This window comes from Passer domesticus, chromosome 3, assembly GCF_036417665.1.
Source record: "Passer domesticus isolate bPasDom1 chromosome 3, bPasDom1.hap1, whole genome shotgun sequence".
Lineage (NCBI taxonomy): Eukaryota > Metazoa > Chordata > Aves > Passeriformes > Passeridae > Passer > Passer domesticus.
The window spans coordinates 100,478,510-100,498,703 of NC_087476.1; the positions used below are offsets into that span (position 1 = coordinate 100,478,510).

Sequence of the window (20,194 nt, forward strand, 5' to 3'; positions counted from 1 at the left end):
ACACAATCTACTGGCATCCTCTCAGGTAGCTGGGCTGGCAACCTGAATACATGATTCCAGCTGGAGGAAGGAAGATGCAACCTCCCCCTCTTCCCAAAGATGAGGGATGAGGAATGCTTCCCGCTGAAGCCACGCCAGGGTAAAACTGGAGAAGAATCACCCCCGGGGACGAGCTGGGGAGAGGAGAGGAATCTCTGTTGGTGCTGCTGACTATGATGAGGACAACAGTTGTGCAGAACTGGCTGACAGGGATATGGAAATGTTGGTAAATATAACAGTGATTCTCAACAGCTCATATTGTGTGTGAGTGTTGGAGTTGTCACTTTTGTATGTTGTATAGCTACATTTTCCAAGATTGACTGAAATTATCTAAAGCATGAAAATACATTCTTTTGTAGACTGGATTGGATAAGGAGTTTTTATATCGTGCTCTGCAACTAAGTGGAAGATGCAGTGGTCTTAGTTTCAGAAAAAAAAATTGAACTGTGGATGTGTTCAAGGAGTTTCTAAGATGGTTGTGTCATGATACTATTCAAAACAATACTCCTACTTAAGATCTCTGGTGAGAACCAATTTTAACATCAAACTCCTGGAGCTGCAATATTAATTCACACTCCAGTGAAGTAGTTGCCACGGACTAGCCAAAACATAATTCACTGACTTTGATGGGCAACAAAACACAGAAAACATCTACTTTGTTTTCCAAATACTGGTGAGTCAGTGTTTTACACACAGCAGCCAAATTTCACTCCTCAGGAGGTAGAATAAATTATTACTTAATTGTGACAAGCAGACCATATCAGACCATGGATATAATGAATCAGCCTGTGAAGGAATTCTGCCTTGAGTCACAGAACAGCACATTTTTGTCCTGAAATAAAATACTCTTTAAATAAGTCAACTGGTTCCTGCAGTAGTTTCTACTCTAAGACCTGCCACTAATAATGTGCAACTCATTCTAGAAACTCCCGTAGCTCTGCACAATTTAACCTTTTGTAGAACCTTTACTATTATAGGCAGACACTGTTTCTTTTCTTCCTGGGGGATTCCTAACAGGCATGCCATCCCACAGTGAATTTTGCTATCAAAACGGAGATTAATACATTCAAGCTGCATAAGCAAATTATTTTAGATTCAGCAGCAGCTCTTTAACAAAAGCACAAGCAAACAAAACACCCAAATATTTCACACCAATGCTTGTAGGAATTTGGTATGTTACACTCTGCAAAAGCTACAGGAGTTTAGCAGATTCTGCACCAATTTTGCCACCAGCCTCCTAAACCACGGAGCACACAGTATTTGCACGGGTCAGGCTGTCAGCTGCATTAAAAAAATCTATTGAATATTCTCAGCATTTCAGAGCAGTACTTTTTTGAGAAAAAAAAATAAAGTCTGCCCAGCTTTTATTTCTTATATGAAAAAAAACCCCCATTAATCTGTATAAACTCACATATTTTCAACAGAGGCAAGATTCTGCCTTGTTATCAATATCATCCCCTTATTCATTTATTCATTTGTAGGCTCTGTACTGGGACAAAAATATTTCTTTTCCATTACTGTTATACAAAAAAACCTCCTTTCACCACAGCTTGTGTGGGCTTCTTGCTCTCTAGTCTGCTGCTTGTACCTTCACCTCACTATCCTCTGTTTGCTTGCTTCATCAGCTCAGCTGCTCATCCTGGAAAGGAAGTCTGGTTTCTGTCATGGGAGCTAGGATGGCTCCACAAGTCACATGCATCCAGAGGAGCTCCAGGGTAAGTTTGTGCATCAAAGTAAACCCATGAGACCCGTGCAATAAGCCTTCCCTCTTTTATGCCTATTGTGGTCAACACTGCAACAACTTCTAGTGAATTTTTTATTACTTCGATCTACAAAAGGAACAGGAAAACCCAGGCAGAGGAAACCAAAGCTACATTCAAAAGTTTTTGACCATACCAGGAGTGCTGCATAGCCTGAATTTATCATATATTTGAGAATCCAGAATGGAAATTGCTGTAAAAAAATCTGGATTTTTCTTCTCCCCTATGAAAATTTGTTGTATTGCACATTGACTTCAAAGTGTTTGATGAGAAAAAAAGAAGTAAAATGTTGTAGGCCATTTATATTGGGTAGTCAAGGCTTTGACAATTCTTTTGATACTGAACTAATGCAGTCAGTTGCTCGACTGCAAGAGGCACAACCCTTATCAGGCTAATTACAAGTCAGATGGAGCCAATTGAACAATACTGAATTATTAAGGTCTTACTGTACATTCTCAGGCTGTTAATATCTATTAGATTACAGCTGCATTATACTGAGTGCTCATTTCAGCAGGAGATTAGAAAGTACATTTATAATTCTGGCTACCCTTTGGGTGGATCATGGTATTTACATACCATATGTCAGCATGAGATTACAGAATGATTTATGCTTTTTGCCCAGACCTTTCAGTACACTGCAACTGGCTTTGTAGTAAACCACAAAGCTGAAACACCATTCCATCCTGACTGACAATTCAGCTCTCAAGAAAAGATCACCAGTGACTGGTGCAATCACACTTCATTCAAAGCGACAATGACTCGCCCTTTTCTCAGCACAACTGAGTGATCCATGCTGGTTTTCCTATCAGAGGGACACAGCAGATGAACTAGGGAGGTGTGCTTTGCTATTAACAAGCTAGTCTTGAGCTGCATGCAGGGAAAAAAAGTGAATAGTCATTTCATGTTCTGGAGAAAAGAGTTGCCCCCCAAAGGCGTGCCAACTACCAACACTCAGGTACCCCAGTTCCTTCTGTAAGAACCAGACCATCTTCTGTAACCACCACACAAGAACTGTCAACCACAAAACCATCTGTACTTGGGCAATTGTTATGTAAAAATAGTTACTCAAATTGGTATTGGTAATTTCAGCAGTGTGCATCACAAGAGCTAAAGAGTAAGTACCTCGACACATGTACAAATAGATTAATCAGTGAAAAAATCTAATGGAGTACACGAAAATACATTGCTTTGATACACTTGACTAGTGGTTCCAAAGTGGCAGTGAAGGGATTTATCACAGTGTTATCTGTCTAAAGCTGAATGGAAGATATTTCAATGTTTATCTATTACAAAGTACTTTAAAGATGACATGTCAAATGAATTGTTAAACTGTGATCAACAAAAAATGGTCTAAAATTTTAAGTCAATAATGCATCAGCTGTGTGTACACAGGCATGCACAGCAGTCTGTACCTTAGCTTCAGTATGTAAAGCTGTCAAACACCAAAAGTAAATGTGTTTGATTGCTGTACCACCAGGTTTGTTAAGTTTCACTGTTTCAGAGACTACGAACAGTATGAGCAGGAGAAAAAACTCACCTGATTGCATTGTCTTTCCTTCCAAGCTATTTTACCCTTTACTTTTTCTAAACCAGTCACACCTTTGATTATGTTTCAGTAAGAGAGCTGGCTATGACCGCAAAAGGAAACTATCATCTTTTATTAGAAAGCAGATTTCCAGCATGATGCAGACGAAAGCACAGTGACATCAACATCACATTGCCCCTTCATCTGAAGGTTTTGTCAATTAGCTGCATGTCAAAACCCAATTACATGTGGAACACAAATGGAAAGGCTAAGCAGCAGAAGTATCCCCCACTTTCCCTTATTTAGTTAGTGAAGGGGGCTCACTAATCTGTAGGGACATAAGGGCTATTAAATGCTGCAGTATAGCACAAGCCTGGGAGATTGAGACTCATAAATATTTCAGTGGCAGCAAGAACAGAGTGAGATCAAAATACCTTGTCTGTCATCAGCCTTGTCTGGTCTAACAGGTATCTGTGCCTCCTGTAAACATCCCATTAGCAGGAGGGGACACTTGGAGGAGAATCAATTTCAGCTACTATCCTATGCTGCCATCCTCTCCCCTTACATGGCAGTGACTGAAGAGCCTTCAGAGAGAGCACAGAGGAAGGGACCCAGAAATAGACACTTGTCAAAGTATGAAGGTTTTTCTTTTTACCACAGCTTATTACTAGCCTGTGACAGATAACAAAAAGCCTTTTTCCAATGAGTGGGGCAATTCCTTTGAGAATTAGTTCAATTCCTTTCTTGACTAATGAATATGGGGGGAGGCAGAAGACAGATTTTCACCTAGAGATAAAAAGCTATGTATGTCTTCAAAGCCATTTACCTTTGCTCCTGCTGGACACAGAGCTGAAGGTGAAGTATTAGGCTGCTGCTCTCTTCTTCCTTCTTGCTTCCACAGTTGAACATGAAGTTTGAAAAAATCCCTGTAACTTAAGAGTATTTTGTTCCCACCATACTCAGGTTGGTGACAACATCCCATCTATTTCCCCATCTGTTCAAGTGAATTAAGGGGGAGAAAAGGTAGCACTGGAGGAGGAAATTTGGTTGAATGTAACCGTTCTTTGACAACAGGAGAGTGTGCATCAGTCTAAGAATTCACTCATGGAAAACTTCGGCAAAACTAGCATGCAGGGACAACATAAAACACTTTACAGATGCCAAGTTTAACCACCTGAAACTAAGAAATTCTTTGTTCCAGGTCATGAGAGTAAATACCAACAGTAAATGCACCAACAGATCCTAGACCACATATATCCTGGACCAGTACTGGTAGGAGAATGTTCTCAACTTTCCAGGCCTGCCCTTGAATGGAAAACTCAAAGAAATATCTCAGCTGAATTTAAAAGACAGCAAAATCATATAGATCAGTATTGCATCCAAGGCAATTCTATTTTGTTTCTTTCAAAATACTGCACAAATACTTTGTATCATTTTAGACTACTGCTGTATTGCCCAGAAATACTGCTGCATCTGGGAATATGAATTCCTTCACTGAAAAACAATGGTAGTTTGTACAGCGGGGTTGCACCAGTGGAAAAACTGAAACCTTGAAGGTCTCTGCTTGGCAGAAGTGAAACACAGCTCCATAGATGTGTTTTATTTATTCACTGACTGTAGAAGGAAAAGTGCCCTCATTTATTTATTTATTCCCTTTTTGAACCAGCTAGGCCCACAGTCTTTGGCTGGTAGTTTCACTGACAGTACAAATTGCCTTGGTGCCTCCTACAGCTATAAGGGAACAAGAATACTTAGTAATTATTACCTATTGTTCACATTGCAACATCAATTCCCTCTACTGCCTATAAAAAAGTCACCTTTTGCCTTCTAAACAAACACTGGAATTTACATTTCACACAGTTCTAGCCCTCCTTCTCTCCATCTGGGAACCAGGAAAATATTTTCAATTCAAGATGTCCTTTAGCTAGGGAGGGATGGCATGGTTCTCTCCTGAACTGCAAGGCTGACAGCAAAACTAGAGCTTCATCTTCTCCAGGAAAAAAAAAAATGTTGCTTGCTTTTCAATGCTGATAAGAATGAACTTCGCATGCAATGCTGATACAAAGGTTTCTCACTGTATTTGCCAATTTTCTAGCATTCTGTGGTGTTCACTCTTTCCTCACATTACACAACTTTCAGACCCCAGTAACTGTCACATGCAAGCAATTAAATAGAAAATGTTCCTTAAAAATCAGTAGTTCTATCCTTCAACCCTCCTGTCTCTCCTCTTACAATAAGCAATTTTATTTTGTGTCAATTTAGAATATAAAAATTGTGCTAACCACCTCAGCAGCAGCACAGTCCAACAAATTATTCCATTTCAGGTAACATGTGGTTACTCAAGACAAACAAAAAGGCCTCGTATCTTTTATTTTGCATTAGAATTTTCTTATATTCATTCATATATTCTTAATATGCAGCCAAAATCTACTAAACTAAATCTAGAACTGTTGCCCCATGCTGATACAAAGTTGGGTTTAGAAAACAAAGTAAGCTTTATTTGAAGTGAAAAAGAAGCACATGAACACTGTAGCACAATGTGTAAAAAAGAGAGTAATTTGCAGTAATCTGGAAAGGGAAAATGTAATTACTGGGTTGTTGCAGAAAGAAATCAGATTCTTTGGAATAGATAATAATGGTTATAAATTTAGCTAGTTCTGGAACATTTCCACATTTCTCAACAATAATCCAAAATATGTCAGATGTCTTGAGGTGAACACTTGGTATTTACCCCACACCCAAAGCAAATACATGGATACATTAAATGTTATTTTTATAGCATCTTCAACTTATAAATACAGAAGTGTCTGCACTTTGGCAATCCTCCAGAGAAGGATCTTCAATTGACTCTGAAGAAAGGAATTTAAAAGGGTATCAAAATGTTAGACATCTCACAAAATATAAATATAACCCCTCTTAATTAGGAGAACAGTTTAAGATACACGCTTGTTAGCAGAAAAGCACAGAGTTTAAAATGCCAGGAAAAGAAAGAGTAACATTATAAAAGATTTAACTCAAAATCAGAACAGTTCTTTAATAATTGCAAATGAACTTTTTACAATATCAGTTTTCTAACTTTCTGGGCACACTTCCTGGTAAACACTTGAGTATCCTCTACGAGTTACAAAGAGTAAGTTTCCTGTGTTATACAGCTAAAAAAACCCGGACATTCATAACAACTTGGCATCACATCTTCTTTTAAAAAAGAGATCACACAATAATTTAGACAGCATTTATAGCATTATAAAATCAGACTCCCCCTCTTTAATCACTCACAAGACCAGTCATTAAGAATACAACAGCTTTAGGAATACAAATAATGAGGATGTAAAACTATTTGTGCAAAACTGCATTATTTTTACTGTCTAAAATTTCAGGGAAGTAACACCGCCAAAAGCAGAGAGAGGATAACAAAGACAAACAGTCATGAAAGCAATGCTACCTTAGATTTTCAAACAGGAATTACATTATGAAGTAAATATTAGGTAAAGAAAAAAAATCTGATGGCACCTTGAACAACAATGACAAGTGTCCTGGTAATTGCAGTTGAACAGGAATTGATACAGGTTCATGTTAAGAGTCTCTTTCAGGAGTAGCAATTGATCTGGGGGTATCAACTCTAGCATTTCTTCCCATGCAAAAATCTATCTTTCCAACATCTTTGCTTTGCGGGCTACTAATGCATTTAAGAATGAGCAGTCTTTTGAGGAGTGTGCTTTCTTCCATGCATCTGAAATCTTTAAAACAGCTGGATCATTGATTCCCTGGATTTCCCTACTCCAATCCATTTAACTGCAGGAGAGAAAAAGCAAACTTCTATTGTAAGTAATACAAAGCAAGAGTGGATTGTATCTTAAGATACAAACTCATCTTCTTAAGCACCACTTTTTGAAGAAAACAGCATATACTATTCACACATTAAGAAATGATAACTTTGTCTGTTGTTATCAAAGAATACACTTTCAAGCAGGTATTCTTGAAACTGCCATAATAAATTAATCACTTTTACAGATTATAAGATATAGGATAATTAGAATCTATCAGAAAAGTAAAAATTTGCATCCTCTCCAAACTCCCAGCTTTGGATGGAACCACAGGATCACCTTTATTAGGGAGCATCAAGAAATGTATCAGTTCAGGAATATATCTATGTATATACTCTCATATATAATTCAATTCTCAATATATACTCTCATATATACTCATATATATATATATATACACACCCATGTATATACTCTCAATATACACTCTCATATATAATTCATCATACTAATTAATAACCCATAGTCCCACTGAGTTTATGATAATAGCAAAACTAAACCCTGATTGTAACCAGTCTAAAAGACACTTGAGCAAGTTATGAAAGAAAAAATCTTAACTGAACAGGACCTACAGTATAAGCTAGATAAGCTTCTGAAAATTTTGAGTTCAACAAATAAATAAAAAGTAGTAATACCATAATCACCAGTGGCACCAGCTACATCACAGTAAGCACAGGTAGAAACTAGTTTTCAGTATTTTGAACGTTCATTAATACAAAATATCAAACAGATTTCATGGAGCAGGAATAACCCAGAGAAGAAGAAGAAAGTCTGTTCTACTCACCAGGAACACCCAACACCATTTCTATAAAACGAACATAATTTTGTGCATTTACAGGCAGCTCATCAAACGTCCTGGCATTTGATATGTCCGTAACCCATCCTGGGAGTGTCTCATACTGAACCTCTACTTTGTTTAAGACTTCATGGTTGGCTGAGAAGCAAACAGAAATAAAAATTTTGTCAAAGGATACTGTATATTCTCTACCATGAAACACTAATGAGGTGTAACCTCTTACACAAAGAGGTTTGCTCCTAAGGTAATGCAAGCACTGCAGCCACTAAAGTGTTGGGGGTTTTGTTAATATAAGCATAAGGGGAAAAAAATCCAGTAATATCAGGACTCAGACTTTAGGAATTCCAGTGCTCAGTCACATGCACATACTTTGCTGAAACCACAATCTTTTCAGTTCAGAAAACAACTTTTCAGGGAAATAATTCCCCAAAATGTTGGGGTTTTTTTGGTTTTTTGTTGGTTTTTTTTTCTGAACAAATACTGAGAACCAGATCCGTCTTCATAAGGGAATTGTGAAAGCAAAATTAAGAACCAGCTTGTAAGTACCAAGCAGCTAAAACATATTTTAAAATGGCATAGGAGTGTACCTTTTACTAAACAAAGTCGTAAGATGTAGTTAAGACTTAACAGACCTCTGATACCCACAGACCCTTTGCCCCAAAACTCTGCAATGACTTTATCAACCAGTGTGGAGTCCCACAGGATGTATGAACAGTAACTGTTCCCACTACTTCTCAGAAGAGAAGAAATATTTTGTCCTTCATTTAGTAACTTTGTACAATGTCTTCCGTTAACTATGAATCCTGTGATGATTTCTAGTACTGAAAAACATGCTAGACATACTGTTCTGGAACTGAATCACTCCAGTAATTATCTGAACACTAAGTCTTGGAATGACACAGGACAGCAAAACAAAGGGCTTAAATCTGAAAATGATCAAAATATATTGATTTAAAAATGGGAGGAGTCAGGCATTCCTTCTTGACTTCATGAAGAAGAGGGCATAGTAATTAATTTATGTAGGCTCTGTGTCAGTTCCAGTCACTCCTGCCAGGACAGCTAGTCAGCCTGGGAAAGGGTTTGAGTTGCAAGAGATACAGTAGAGGTGCAAATAGAAAACAAATCCCCTCCAGCATGTGTGTAGCCAACAAACTCAAGCTCAGCACATTGAACAATTTGTCCTAATGCAGGCAACAGTTCGACAGCAGCAGTGCTGTAAGGACAGCCTTCATGGACTAGGATTTTGAGAAAGGCTGAAAGAAGACTGCTGCGCTGTCCTGAAAGTCTATAATGCCAAAGAAATGTGCAAAGTTTTGGAACAAGGTGTTCCCAGTTTAAAGGAATCCTGAGCTAATACTCATGGCATTGAGAATAAACAGACACATTAAGGATGTTTGGTTGCAGAAGCCAAGGATAAGCACTTTACTGTCAGAAGTATCAACTGAGGTGTTGCCTGCTGTGCAGGTGATCTGTACAACAGGACAGACACACCAAAGTGCACAACCACAAAATTATCTCCTGGCAGTACAGATAGTTCCTAGCCTCCCTCTTCCTGAAGAGGAAAGTGAATGAACACCTCATCCTGGATGTCCATGGGCCTTTTTCTTTGAAGCCTCTCTGATGAGGTTAGAAGGAGACAGCTGAAAGCATTTGGTATTGAACGGTCTAATATTGACTACAATCTTCCATTAGCCTGTATTCCTTACCTCCCCCTAAGAGAGAAGAAAAAGAAGGGATGCATCTTTTGATGTTTCAAATGATTCTTTAATTTTGTCCCAGCAGGTGTGAAAAAGATCATGTGTGGTAAAGAAAAGCCACAAACTGAGCTCAGGGCAGCACCAGATCTAGTCACCATCTAGATTTCTCTCAGCTTTTCACTGAGCTTTCCCCTCAGTGGGTTTTAGGGTTTCCAGAATATTCCTTAAGTGCTTAACTATATAACAGACAGAGCAAATAAATGACATCATAATTTGAAGAGTGCTGTGATGCTACTTCCAACACAGAAAAAATATCTCAGACTTGGGACCTTGAAACCTTTGTAAAAGAAAGATCCTCCAGCAATTTCCAGAAACTGAACATGAAAAGAGTCATGCAGTTCAGACCAAAGGTGCATCCACAATAGTGTGCCAGCTCTTTAACCTACAGCAAACGCCCAGGGGAAAAGTGCAAGGAAAACAAAACAAAACAAAACAAAAACAAAAAAAAAAAAAAAAAACAGAAACCAAAAACCAAGCATGAAAGTAAAACTTGTCCAAAGTAATCTCCCAATTTCCTAAGCATCTGTGTTTTCAAAATCTCCTGAGCTAGAAGTTATGTCTCTCTGTGCCGAAATCAACTATGTCTGAACTCGGACAGGAGGCATTAGAGAACTAGAAAATAGCTTTCATATTCTTTTTAAACTAATTGTCTCAAAGCTAGCAGGAGGTTCTGTCCTCCATAAACTCCTATCACTGGCCAGCAAAAGACTACAGCCTCAGCAACACCAACTGAAGGCAGCCATAAATCCACAAGACATTTTAGGTTCCTCCTAAAGAGGCAATTATGAAATGCACACAGAAAGCTAAGCTAAAAAATCCTGAGTGAGACTCATATGACTCTCCAATCCAGGTGGAAAAAGGAACAATATATGAAACATGGCACACTTTTCTGAGATGGTGGGTACTGTGTGTGATTCTAATTTAGAGACAGTCATTTCACAAGAAGGGTAAATCATGAACATCTCCAAGAGAGTGGGAGGGTAGGAAGGGGAGAGGGAAAGAAAAAGTTTGCCAGTGAGAGCTTTCCAGACTAGTTTTCTTCTAAATTAAATTCCAATGTCAGTGGCATGTTTGGAAAAAAAAAAAAAACCTGTACAAGCACACAGCATGCAGAAATGTAGACATCAGAAACAGTCTAACGGTCTGCAAAACACAAAGTGGGAATAAAGTTACCTTTTGTTTTTTATGCCAGAGGCAGGGGTTAACTGCAGCATGTGTGCTGAAAATGCTGCCAAATGTTGAGGAGTATAGCAAAGAGAAGTGTGGAACATAGAGGCACTGTGAGAGACAGCATCTTCCAGCTTACCAGAAGTTCAGCTCAAACTCCTTCCTGACGCTTTAAGGAAGACAGCATGTCAACAGCTTCTACTAAAGTTCTACCAGAATTCTTAATTGTTCATGCAGTAAAGAAAAATACAGGCAGGAGAGCCACATTGTGCTGCTATGATTGACTGTCAGCTGGGAACAAAGTCTGCTCCCTCAGGAGTTGTATCTAACAAGATTCTGGCCCTGAGACATATAATGAATGAAAAAAACCCCACAAATTACTGACATCTTAGTACTGTACAACATGGCCACCTGCTTATGTCATCTTTAAGGATGGACTGCCAGAAAAGGTTTTCCTGGCTTGAGCACAAGATCATACAACGGGCTACAGCAAAAGCATTTACTGAGTAGTTCTCAGTTCAAACGTGCAACCTCCATTATGTCCAAAAGCCATTTCAAGTAAACACTAATGTCCCTAATGTTCTGATATGAGTGGCAATCAAGTATTATCCGAGTTGTAAAAAGGGAAAAGTGTTCCCTGGTTTAATGCAAGATGAGTACTAAATTTCCTGAATCGGAGTCATTCAGCATGCATTCAGACTGGAACTAGCACTTTTGTTTCAAGATTCTGGACAGCAAATCCGTTAGAAAGCTCCCACAAGCACATGGAGAAATAAAATATTTTTTTTTAAATTCCTTATGAATTACTCTTAACAGATATGTACCATTTTCAAGGACTAGTGGCACATCATCCTTTACACACAATTACATCTTTGTACTATATAAATCCTGCTGTGAGTTGTATCCAATTACTATAGTTGATCTCCTCACCCACAAAAGTTCTCTGATGATGATGATATCACATGAAAAATTGTAACCTGTGACCAGCCTCTAGCCCTTGGGTACCAATTATAATGAAAATGGGCACATATGTGCACATTATGAAAATCAAACAGCCCTTCCTTTTTTTCTGCAGTATGTCTAACTATCACAAACTGAACACAACACATTATCTATAAAAACACTGGCTTGTGATATTTGAATATTTTAACATGCAGGTGCAGTCTTCAAGTAAAAATGACCACTGTCCTCCTCAGGAACTACAGTTTCTATCATGCTAAGCTGATGTACATTGGTCATGCATCAGAAAATAGTCTTGTTTTCACCTAAACTAGTCGTTAGTTTCTTGCCCCACCCCTTGTCCCTCTTTTACACTGTGTAGCTTTTGTAGGTTTTTGGCTGCTCCATGAATCATTAAAGGGAAGTGAACTTTTAGAAATATAACAGAAGGAAAGAAAAAAGTTGGCTTTTCAACAGGACCAGTTCTCTCATGGGGTTCACTGCACGCTCAAATGAAGAGCTGGCCTGCTAATAATGTGCATCAATAGTAGTGGGAACAAGATAATGGAGTTTAGAGTATGAAACAAGCTTCCAATTTAGCTTGAAGGTGATGCAGGCTGTATAAAATAAAAGGGACAAGCAGTAACATATATAGGTCTTTGAATCTTTCTAGTAGACAAAATTGAGTATTTGGTACAGGTATCTTTAGGGTACAGATACTGGTATGGTAAAAGATATGTCTGGTGTATCTGGAAGACATTAATGGCTTGATGCTAAAGATATTGCTCTTTTAAGTTTTAAAAGTAGAAGTCGAATGTATTTAAAAGTATCACATTACATTTCACCAAAATCTACAATTTTTAAATAAGCAGTCTTACCAGGAAAATGAGGTATGATTTCACCATCTAGTTTGTATGCAACACCAACTTTGATTTCTGGAAATACATCCAAGATATCCAATTTGGTAAGTGCCAATCTATAAAGAAACATTACTTTGGTTAAACAACTTCAACAACCCTTGAATCTTATCACATTGTTTAAAAAAATAAGAATCAAACAAAATTGATTCCTATAACTAATTTAATTTCTTTAGGAAAATATCTCATATGGCACTCATCTGTTAGCTGGTCTGACTTAAAAAAACACACCAAACCAAAAAACAACCAACCACTGAAACAAGACAACAGCCACAAAAAAGGATTAAACACAGTTTTTCTTGCATCCTTTGATCTAGTACTACATGAAAATGCCAAGAAAATCAAAGAACAGGTATTCTCCAATTGAATGAATTTGTCTATGGCTTTAAGTGTTATAATTTTAATTGCTGAGGTGCTGCCAAGATACCTAACCATTTAGGGGATAACCATTTAAGATGACTATTTCATTGCATGATGCTGTTGGTGTCTGTTCCTGTCCTCTGCGGCAGAATAATAAACACTGGCTACAAATATCTGGCCACATCTTATTTAAAACAAAACCCACAAAGAATAAGAAAAACAGAAGTATTTAAACAAAATATGCATTTACACTGTCTGATCTGCTAGAAATTTTAAACCAGTTTGTTTCAGGCATCTATCTTTCATTTTGACTAACATCCATCCAAAGATAGATCTGTATTTTTAGTACTTACACATACTAATGGAGATACTGATGCCTTCCCACCTATCTTATTTTGAAGACAAACTAACAAAAGAAATCTCCATAAAGAAAGGAGAGAAAAATCTACATCTACGAAAATATCAAATGTAAAAATATTTAACGATAGGAGAAATTAGGAAAAGCTAATTTATCAAAATATCAAAACAATCAACAGATCAATATTAACAGTGCAAATGTTACAAACTGGTACATATACAATTTACAGTAATCTACAGCATTTCATGATTTTCTATCAAGCTGCCAGCAAAGCTCAGCAAACTACTCACGCAGTAAATCCATTAATCATATAGACATATCGGAGTGAGACAAGGTCCAGCCAGCCACATCTTCTCTTCCTACCAGTGGTAACACCAAACTCTTTGCCTCTCTGTTGCAGCAATTCTCCAATTTCCTAACAAAGAGTAAGATACACCAGCCTGTGGGTTCTTTGATTTGCGACACACGGTGCATATGTTTACTTAACATTTTACAATATATTGCAAATTACCTTTAAAGTCCTTCCCCCAGTTTTTCAAAATGCTGTCCACTTGGATGAAGACAGCAATACAAAATGTTCTTTCTAATTCAAGAGAACAATTTTTAGGCAAACTTCACAAAATCTGTTCCTGTTCTAACCTTCTATTCCACAGAAATGTCTAAGAAAATTGCAATCATGTTTGGCAGTCCTGAAATCTCAGTCTAGAATCAGGAGATTGAGACATCCAAACACATTGTCACTTACATACTTACCCTTAACCATTGTTAACACTGACTTAATAAAATTCAGAGAAGATACACCAAGTCATTTCACCCAGCAGGTCACACCTGAGGCTGTAATACTCACGTTATCCTGTTCTGTAGGAAAGGCACCAATTCCAACTCTGGTTGTGTAGGCTTTCACAACCCCGTACACTTCCCCGACGTTCTGCGGAGGCATGCCCAGACCTGTGCACACACCTCCAACTGTGCAGTTTGATGAAGTCACAAAAGGATATGTGCCTATTAAAAACCAAAATATTTGGTTTAGAAAATTATTAAAACACTGGGTTTAAACTGGTTTTTAAAAAAAGTCTAACCTGGTGAGAAATAGTACTTGCACTGCACTTAGCTAGATTTTACAACACTCAAAATCAAAACACACAATAAATGTATTTTACAGTCAAGAACACATCTGGTAATGTGTAATACTCTTAGCTCTGTATGTACATTGTCTGATCCACCTTCATTGGAAAAGGTAAAAATCTTACTACTTACTTCAACTGGTAAAAGTGGACTACATGACAATTCTGAATGACCGTACAGGTAAAAAATTGGAGTAGGGCACCAGAAAAACATGCCTTGCTTTCTTACACTAAGTATACTCACTAACCAATGCAAAAATTTGAAGGGAGACTCCTGAGAAAACAGTATTAAAAGGTTAGAGAATAGAGATTTACTATTTTTAATTTTTGGAGGAAAAATAAAACACAAACTCTACAAACCGATCAACTCTAAAAAACATAAGGATAAGAAATTGCAATGAAATACAGAATTCTGTAAAGAACAACTTTGTTTGCATAATCAAATAAAATTTCATTAAAAAAAGAAGATTCCTGGAATACAGTCTAGAAGTACAAGTCTGTCTCTAGTTAAATATTCAGCTGTTATTTAAAATGCAGCCTGGACTGCAAAGACAAGAGTTAAACATCTCAAAAACAGATTTTGAAAACATTTTTTTATTAAGTATTGGCAAATGAAACAGAGCATGTCAGTCCTCAGCTGAATTCAGCCACTATAACTGCACAGAAGCAAGATAATTCTACCTGTTGTGTCAGACTTTTTTGTATGTCTTTTGATATGAATCAGAGATAGGAAGAGAGGAACAACCAAGACAAAAGGAACTAAAAGCAATACAGTTCTTTCAGCAATACAGATATTAAAGTCAAAAATCCTTCAGAGACTGATCAGTGAGGTTTCACAGATTAGCTTCAGGTATCTCAAATCACTCCAGAGATAGACCCAGGCTTACAGGTGATATGTAACAGCAGTTTGCAAGCATTAATCAGTTTTTCATCTTAGAACACATTAGTAAAACTTTTCTTAGTACTGACAGGTGAATATAGCTAGTGGATGTCAGAAACAGAGACAATGAACAGTTCTTACTCACTTTCACCTCCCAAATGGATATATTTACATTGCTTTGTCATTAGTCTGTGCTTACAAACATAGAACATCACACATCCCCACACCTGCCCCACCATTCCCAGACATGTGAGCTTCATTATAGGCTCCAGGAAAGTGCGATGGATTGCAAGCCTGGGGATTTACTATCCTCACAGCCAATAGACACACATTCACAAAACTCACTTCAATATCAAGACTTCTATGCAACAAAGCACAGACAACAGCCTCATTCAGAATGCTTAATAATCAAATTGGCAATGCCAAACCTTTTGACTAGGGCTTGTCTATTGTTTACACAAGTGTCCAACCCACTGAAGGTATCTACCTATGGAGAGCAGATTTTCTTGTGTGTTTGGGTCTCACATCAGAGGCAGGAAAAAAATCAAACTAATCTGAACAACTCTGTATGTATTACAGACACACCTGATGTGTTTCAGACTGCCTGCACCTTCTATTTACATTAAATCCAAAATACTCACCATTTACAAGAAAACAACCCCACTTGATACATTTTTGCAAATGTCTCCATTTTGCATCAAAGATTTCCCTGTGACAAGTATACCTGAAGACTTCTTTCCTCTTTTTTTTTTGGTCTTGTAAAAACCGATGTGTCTTCTAATATTCAATTACGAAAAAGTTTGGTGCTTGTACTTACAGAGACTAATCTAAGACACATCTTACTCTTAAAATAAGAGGCTTTCAGACTGAGTATGTTTGAAAATGCCCAATACCACAACTCATATTGGTTGAAAGCTGAGTGCATGCCAGTTTCATAATTGTTTGACAGCAGTCCTTACAGGCTTCAATTTCAGGTGTTAGCATCTTCCTAACAATAAAAATTATGCCACTATAGTGAGACTGAAGAAAAATGTGACAAAATGCAGGAGCCAATCACATAGGCTGCTTATGCTTACACAGAGTGGCAGATTATCTGTCGTTGCAACGTAATAACCAAACATAATCATCCCATTAAAAAAAAAGCTGCTCCTACTACCTAGAATCTTCTAATTTATTAGTGAACTTACAGTGTTTTAAGAAAAACTGCATAATTTTGAATATCAAATAGATTGGGATAATCTTTTCAGTCTTGCCTCATTAGCAATCCAGATTACCAACACTTTTCCCAACAATGTGAAACAACGGAAAACTAAGTGTTATATAAAGAATTTTTTAAAAAAGCAAGCTGATTTTTCAAAAGTCAAGAAGTATTTTGCATATATGCTTTGCCTCTTAAAGCTCTCCATTTTTATTCTCAAGTGATTTCCAGAGATGTAAAAAATTCTGTGTGATTTAATTTAAAATTTAGAGATGCTGAAGTAATAGCTACACTCTAAGTGGAGCCACTTGATCTTTAATGTCATTCAAATTATTACTCTTGGAAGAGTCTACAGCTTTCTGAAATAATTTAATTACCACACCCACTTACCCACCCCTGTATTATTTGCTAGTCAAAGAGAGTGCTGTTCTTCCAAAACAAAAACCACTTCTGCCATTAGAATAGCTTATCACAGGAGAGTTTGTATTTAATGTTCCTTTTTCACAATGCAAGTGTATATCAACATGTGTCTCAAAAAGACCATACCTACCAAAATCTATGTCCAGCAGTGCTGCATTTGCACCTTCAACTAAGATCTTCTTTGGTGGTCCATGTAAAGCCTCATACATGAAATAAACACCATCCCTTACCATTGGTTTTACTTTTTCCATGTAGCCCTGAATAACACAAAAGACTATTGTATAGTATAACTTCATTATGATAAAGGCAGCCAGAGCAGAATTGCTATTGTTCCCTCATAACAATGCTCATATTCCTTTCAAAGAGGAAAAGCAAACCAAGAAATGTTAAATATGCCATAATGTGAACAAAGGAAGGAAGAATGTGAAACTCAGATTTACACAACAGGTATGTACACTCTTCCTAGAAGGAAAGAAATGGGGAAGGATGAGGAGGAAAGAAAAATCCAAACTTCTGGAATACTTTAGAAACATTCAAGCATGAGTATTATCATTGTACTGTATTTGGTCTTTCATTTCCAAGTGTTCAAAATGTCTCCCCCAAAACCTGCATGTAGGGAGTTCAACTTCTGGCAATCTGGAGCTAACAAATGCACACAATTGTGAGCTATAATTTTTAAGTAAAAGTGAAGTTATTTATTGGAATTCATCATCAAATGCCTCAATGCCACTGAGTAGTTGGATGCAAGAAGCCAATAATCTTCAGATTATCATTTGGTACACAGCCTTTCTCCATGAGAACACATGGAAGTTCTCATTTTAACAATTTACTCCCCGTGAAATGTAACACTTTGTCTTTCAGAATGGAATCAAGTGCATTAGCATAAGACAAGTAATTTTCCTCAAGCTACAAATGTGTGTTGTGTTTCCACCTTAACAAGGAGCTTCAGATATTCCATAATCCTGAATTGCATTAAGTAAACTATAAAGCATTATGAAGTAATTAACTGTAACTGGTTTCTAGACCTACAAATTAATAAAACACATGTCCAACAGGACTTACTTAAAGTAAAACATACAGAAGTGCTAAGAACTCCACATACTCTACTCTAGAGCTGTAAAAATTAAAGGTAGAGGAAGGATTATTTCTTTGGCCTGATTTTCTTGAAGAATTATCACATAGTTGTGTGTGCCCTCCCTGTTCCCCACACACCTCAGTGGTTTTAAACAATGTCACATTTGGTTGATATTTCAAGGGTTAATAAAAATCTCATACGGGTTAAGTTTCTATAAAAAGCACAAATAAAAAGGTTGGGTTGAACAGTAAGACACCTCACAAGATTTTCACATAACTTGGATGCTCTGCAAATAAAACCTAATACCAGTGAGGAAACTCTCAACTGTCCTAATCTCAGGGAAAACATCAAATCAGAATTCATAATTAACCACAAGACTAGTTTGCTGGCAATCAGGCTTCATTAGTTCTGCTGCTATCAATTTCCATTTTTCTATGCTGCTAGACAGTATTTACAATACTTAGGAAAACTATTTACTTCAGTTCTTAACTTTCTGAGACAAGGGCTTAACATTCTGCTTTACAATGAAACATACTTCTCACCACTACAATCCTGGTTTTTCTCATAGACCGTATGTTTGAGCGAGTAGAAGTAAGTCAAGAAGAAATCACCCTATACAAGCCTTTTTCTTAAAATTCACAGTATCTCTCTTGAAAGTAAGTTTTGAAATGTTGCATAAAACAGGGCGAAGAGTATCCTTAAGGATAGCAGCAGACTCTGCAACACTGATACAGATGGTTTCCCATGACACAGTCTAACTCCTCACACAAGCACAAGCATCAGTCACACCAAGGGATTTGCATATCAGTAACTGCACACAGTGATTGTACAATCAAAGAGACAGAAGCAGGCTTACCTTCAGCTTTTCCAATTCCCCTTCAATATCTATTTTTAAGGTAGGATATATTGCTTTGTACTGATTGGCTAACACTTTAAACCTGAAAGGCAAAAATGCTTCACTGAGGTTTCTGTTTGTTTTCTTCCCATCAACCCTCGGTTTTTCATGGCTACATATCTGCAGTTATTTGGTAACTTAACAATTTCAAACAATGAATTATGATAATAATCATGATTGTATAATTTAATAAAATTACGTATAATTTTTTAAAAGAACTTTTAATTAAGAAAATTCACAGGAACAAAATGTAATTGCTTACACAGCGTACTATCCAGAAATTGAATAGTGTACAGTAATTACCTCTCAGAAAAGTCATCAAAATCAGAAACAAGATCGCACATTCTGAGTCCACTTCGAGCTGCCTTTGAAGAATATACTGGACCAATTCCTTTTTTGGTAGTTCCCAGACTTTGAAAAGATAATAATAAAAGTTATTGATATAAAGGTGTTTTTCCTTTCAACCTATTCCATCCTTAGCATAAAATGAAACACTGTTAACTGTGAGCATTTAACCTTGTTTTAAGCATTTAAAACAAAAGATATTTTTAGGATGCAACCTAGTGTCAGAATATCTCTTGTTTACACAAGCAGTATGTTAAATATGTTAATCTTTTACATACTTCTGGTTTTAAACCAATAATTTTTTGTACTTTAGTGAATGCTTACATATTTATTTGCACACAATTCTAAACCTTTATACTTAAGGAACCAAATGTCAAGAAAACATCCTTCACTATTATGAACTGAAACTAAACAAACATCTTCCTAAAACACTGTTCGGAAGACCTAAAGAAAGTCCTCCCTAAAGCAACAACATAAAGAGTATGGATTTTATGTTTGTGTATAAGAAATATTTCATTCTAAATGCCTCATTTGGAACCAGGAAAACAGAAGACACTGCCAAACATCCAAAAGTGACAGAGACACTCAAAATGCTCTCTCTATATTAAGAGTCCAGGTATGGATTTTCCACTGTTGCTGATTCTGAAAAACTGAATTCTTTTTCTTACCCTTACCTGCCCACTCTCCCTGAAAAGCCTTTTCCAGCTTAAGCCCTGATGATATAATATAAAACTTGCTTGCACTGACTTTACTGTGAGAGAAGTGCAGCTACTTCAGAGAATGTCTTCTGCCAGACTCATACTAAGTAGCTATCA

The 20,194-nt window shown here is 37.1% G+C and overlaps 1 protein-coding gene across 1 annotated transcript in view; it reads right to left on the reverse strand.

Moving 5' to 3' along the window:
• Nucleotides 1–5,800: 5,800 nt before the first annotated feature.
• Nucleotides 5,801–20,194, reverse strand: part of ADSS2 (adenylosuccinate synthase 2) — a 37,153-nt gene continuing 22,759 nt past the window's right edge. Inside the window, exons 6-13 of the mRNA XM_064414691.1 lie at nucleotides 19,338–19,445; nucleotides 18,996–19,077; nucleotides 17,195–17,321; nucleotides 14,290–14,444; nucleotides 13,733–13,857; nucleotides 12,686–12,783; nucleotides 7,933–8,082; nucleotides 5,801–7,116 (exon numbers count right to left, since the gene is read on the reverse strand). Of these exons, the coding sequence (XP_064270761.1) occupies nucleotides 7,064–7,116; nucleotides 7,933–8,082; nucleotides 12,686–12,783; nucleotides 13,733–13,857; nucleotides 14,290–14,444; nucleotides 17,195–17,321; nucleotides 18,996–19,077; nucleotides 19,338–19,445 (898 nt within the window). The 3' untranslated portion in view covers nucleotides 5,801–7,063. The remainder of the gene's footprint in view (nucleotides 7,117–7,932; nucleotides 8,083–12,685; nucleotides 12,784–13,732; nucleotides 13,858–14,289; nucleotides 14,445–17,194; nucleotides 17,322–18,995; nucleotides 19,078–19,337; nucleotides 19,446–20,194) is intronic.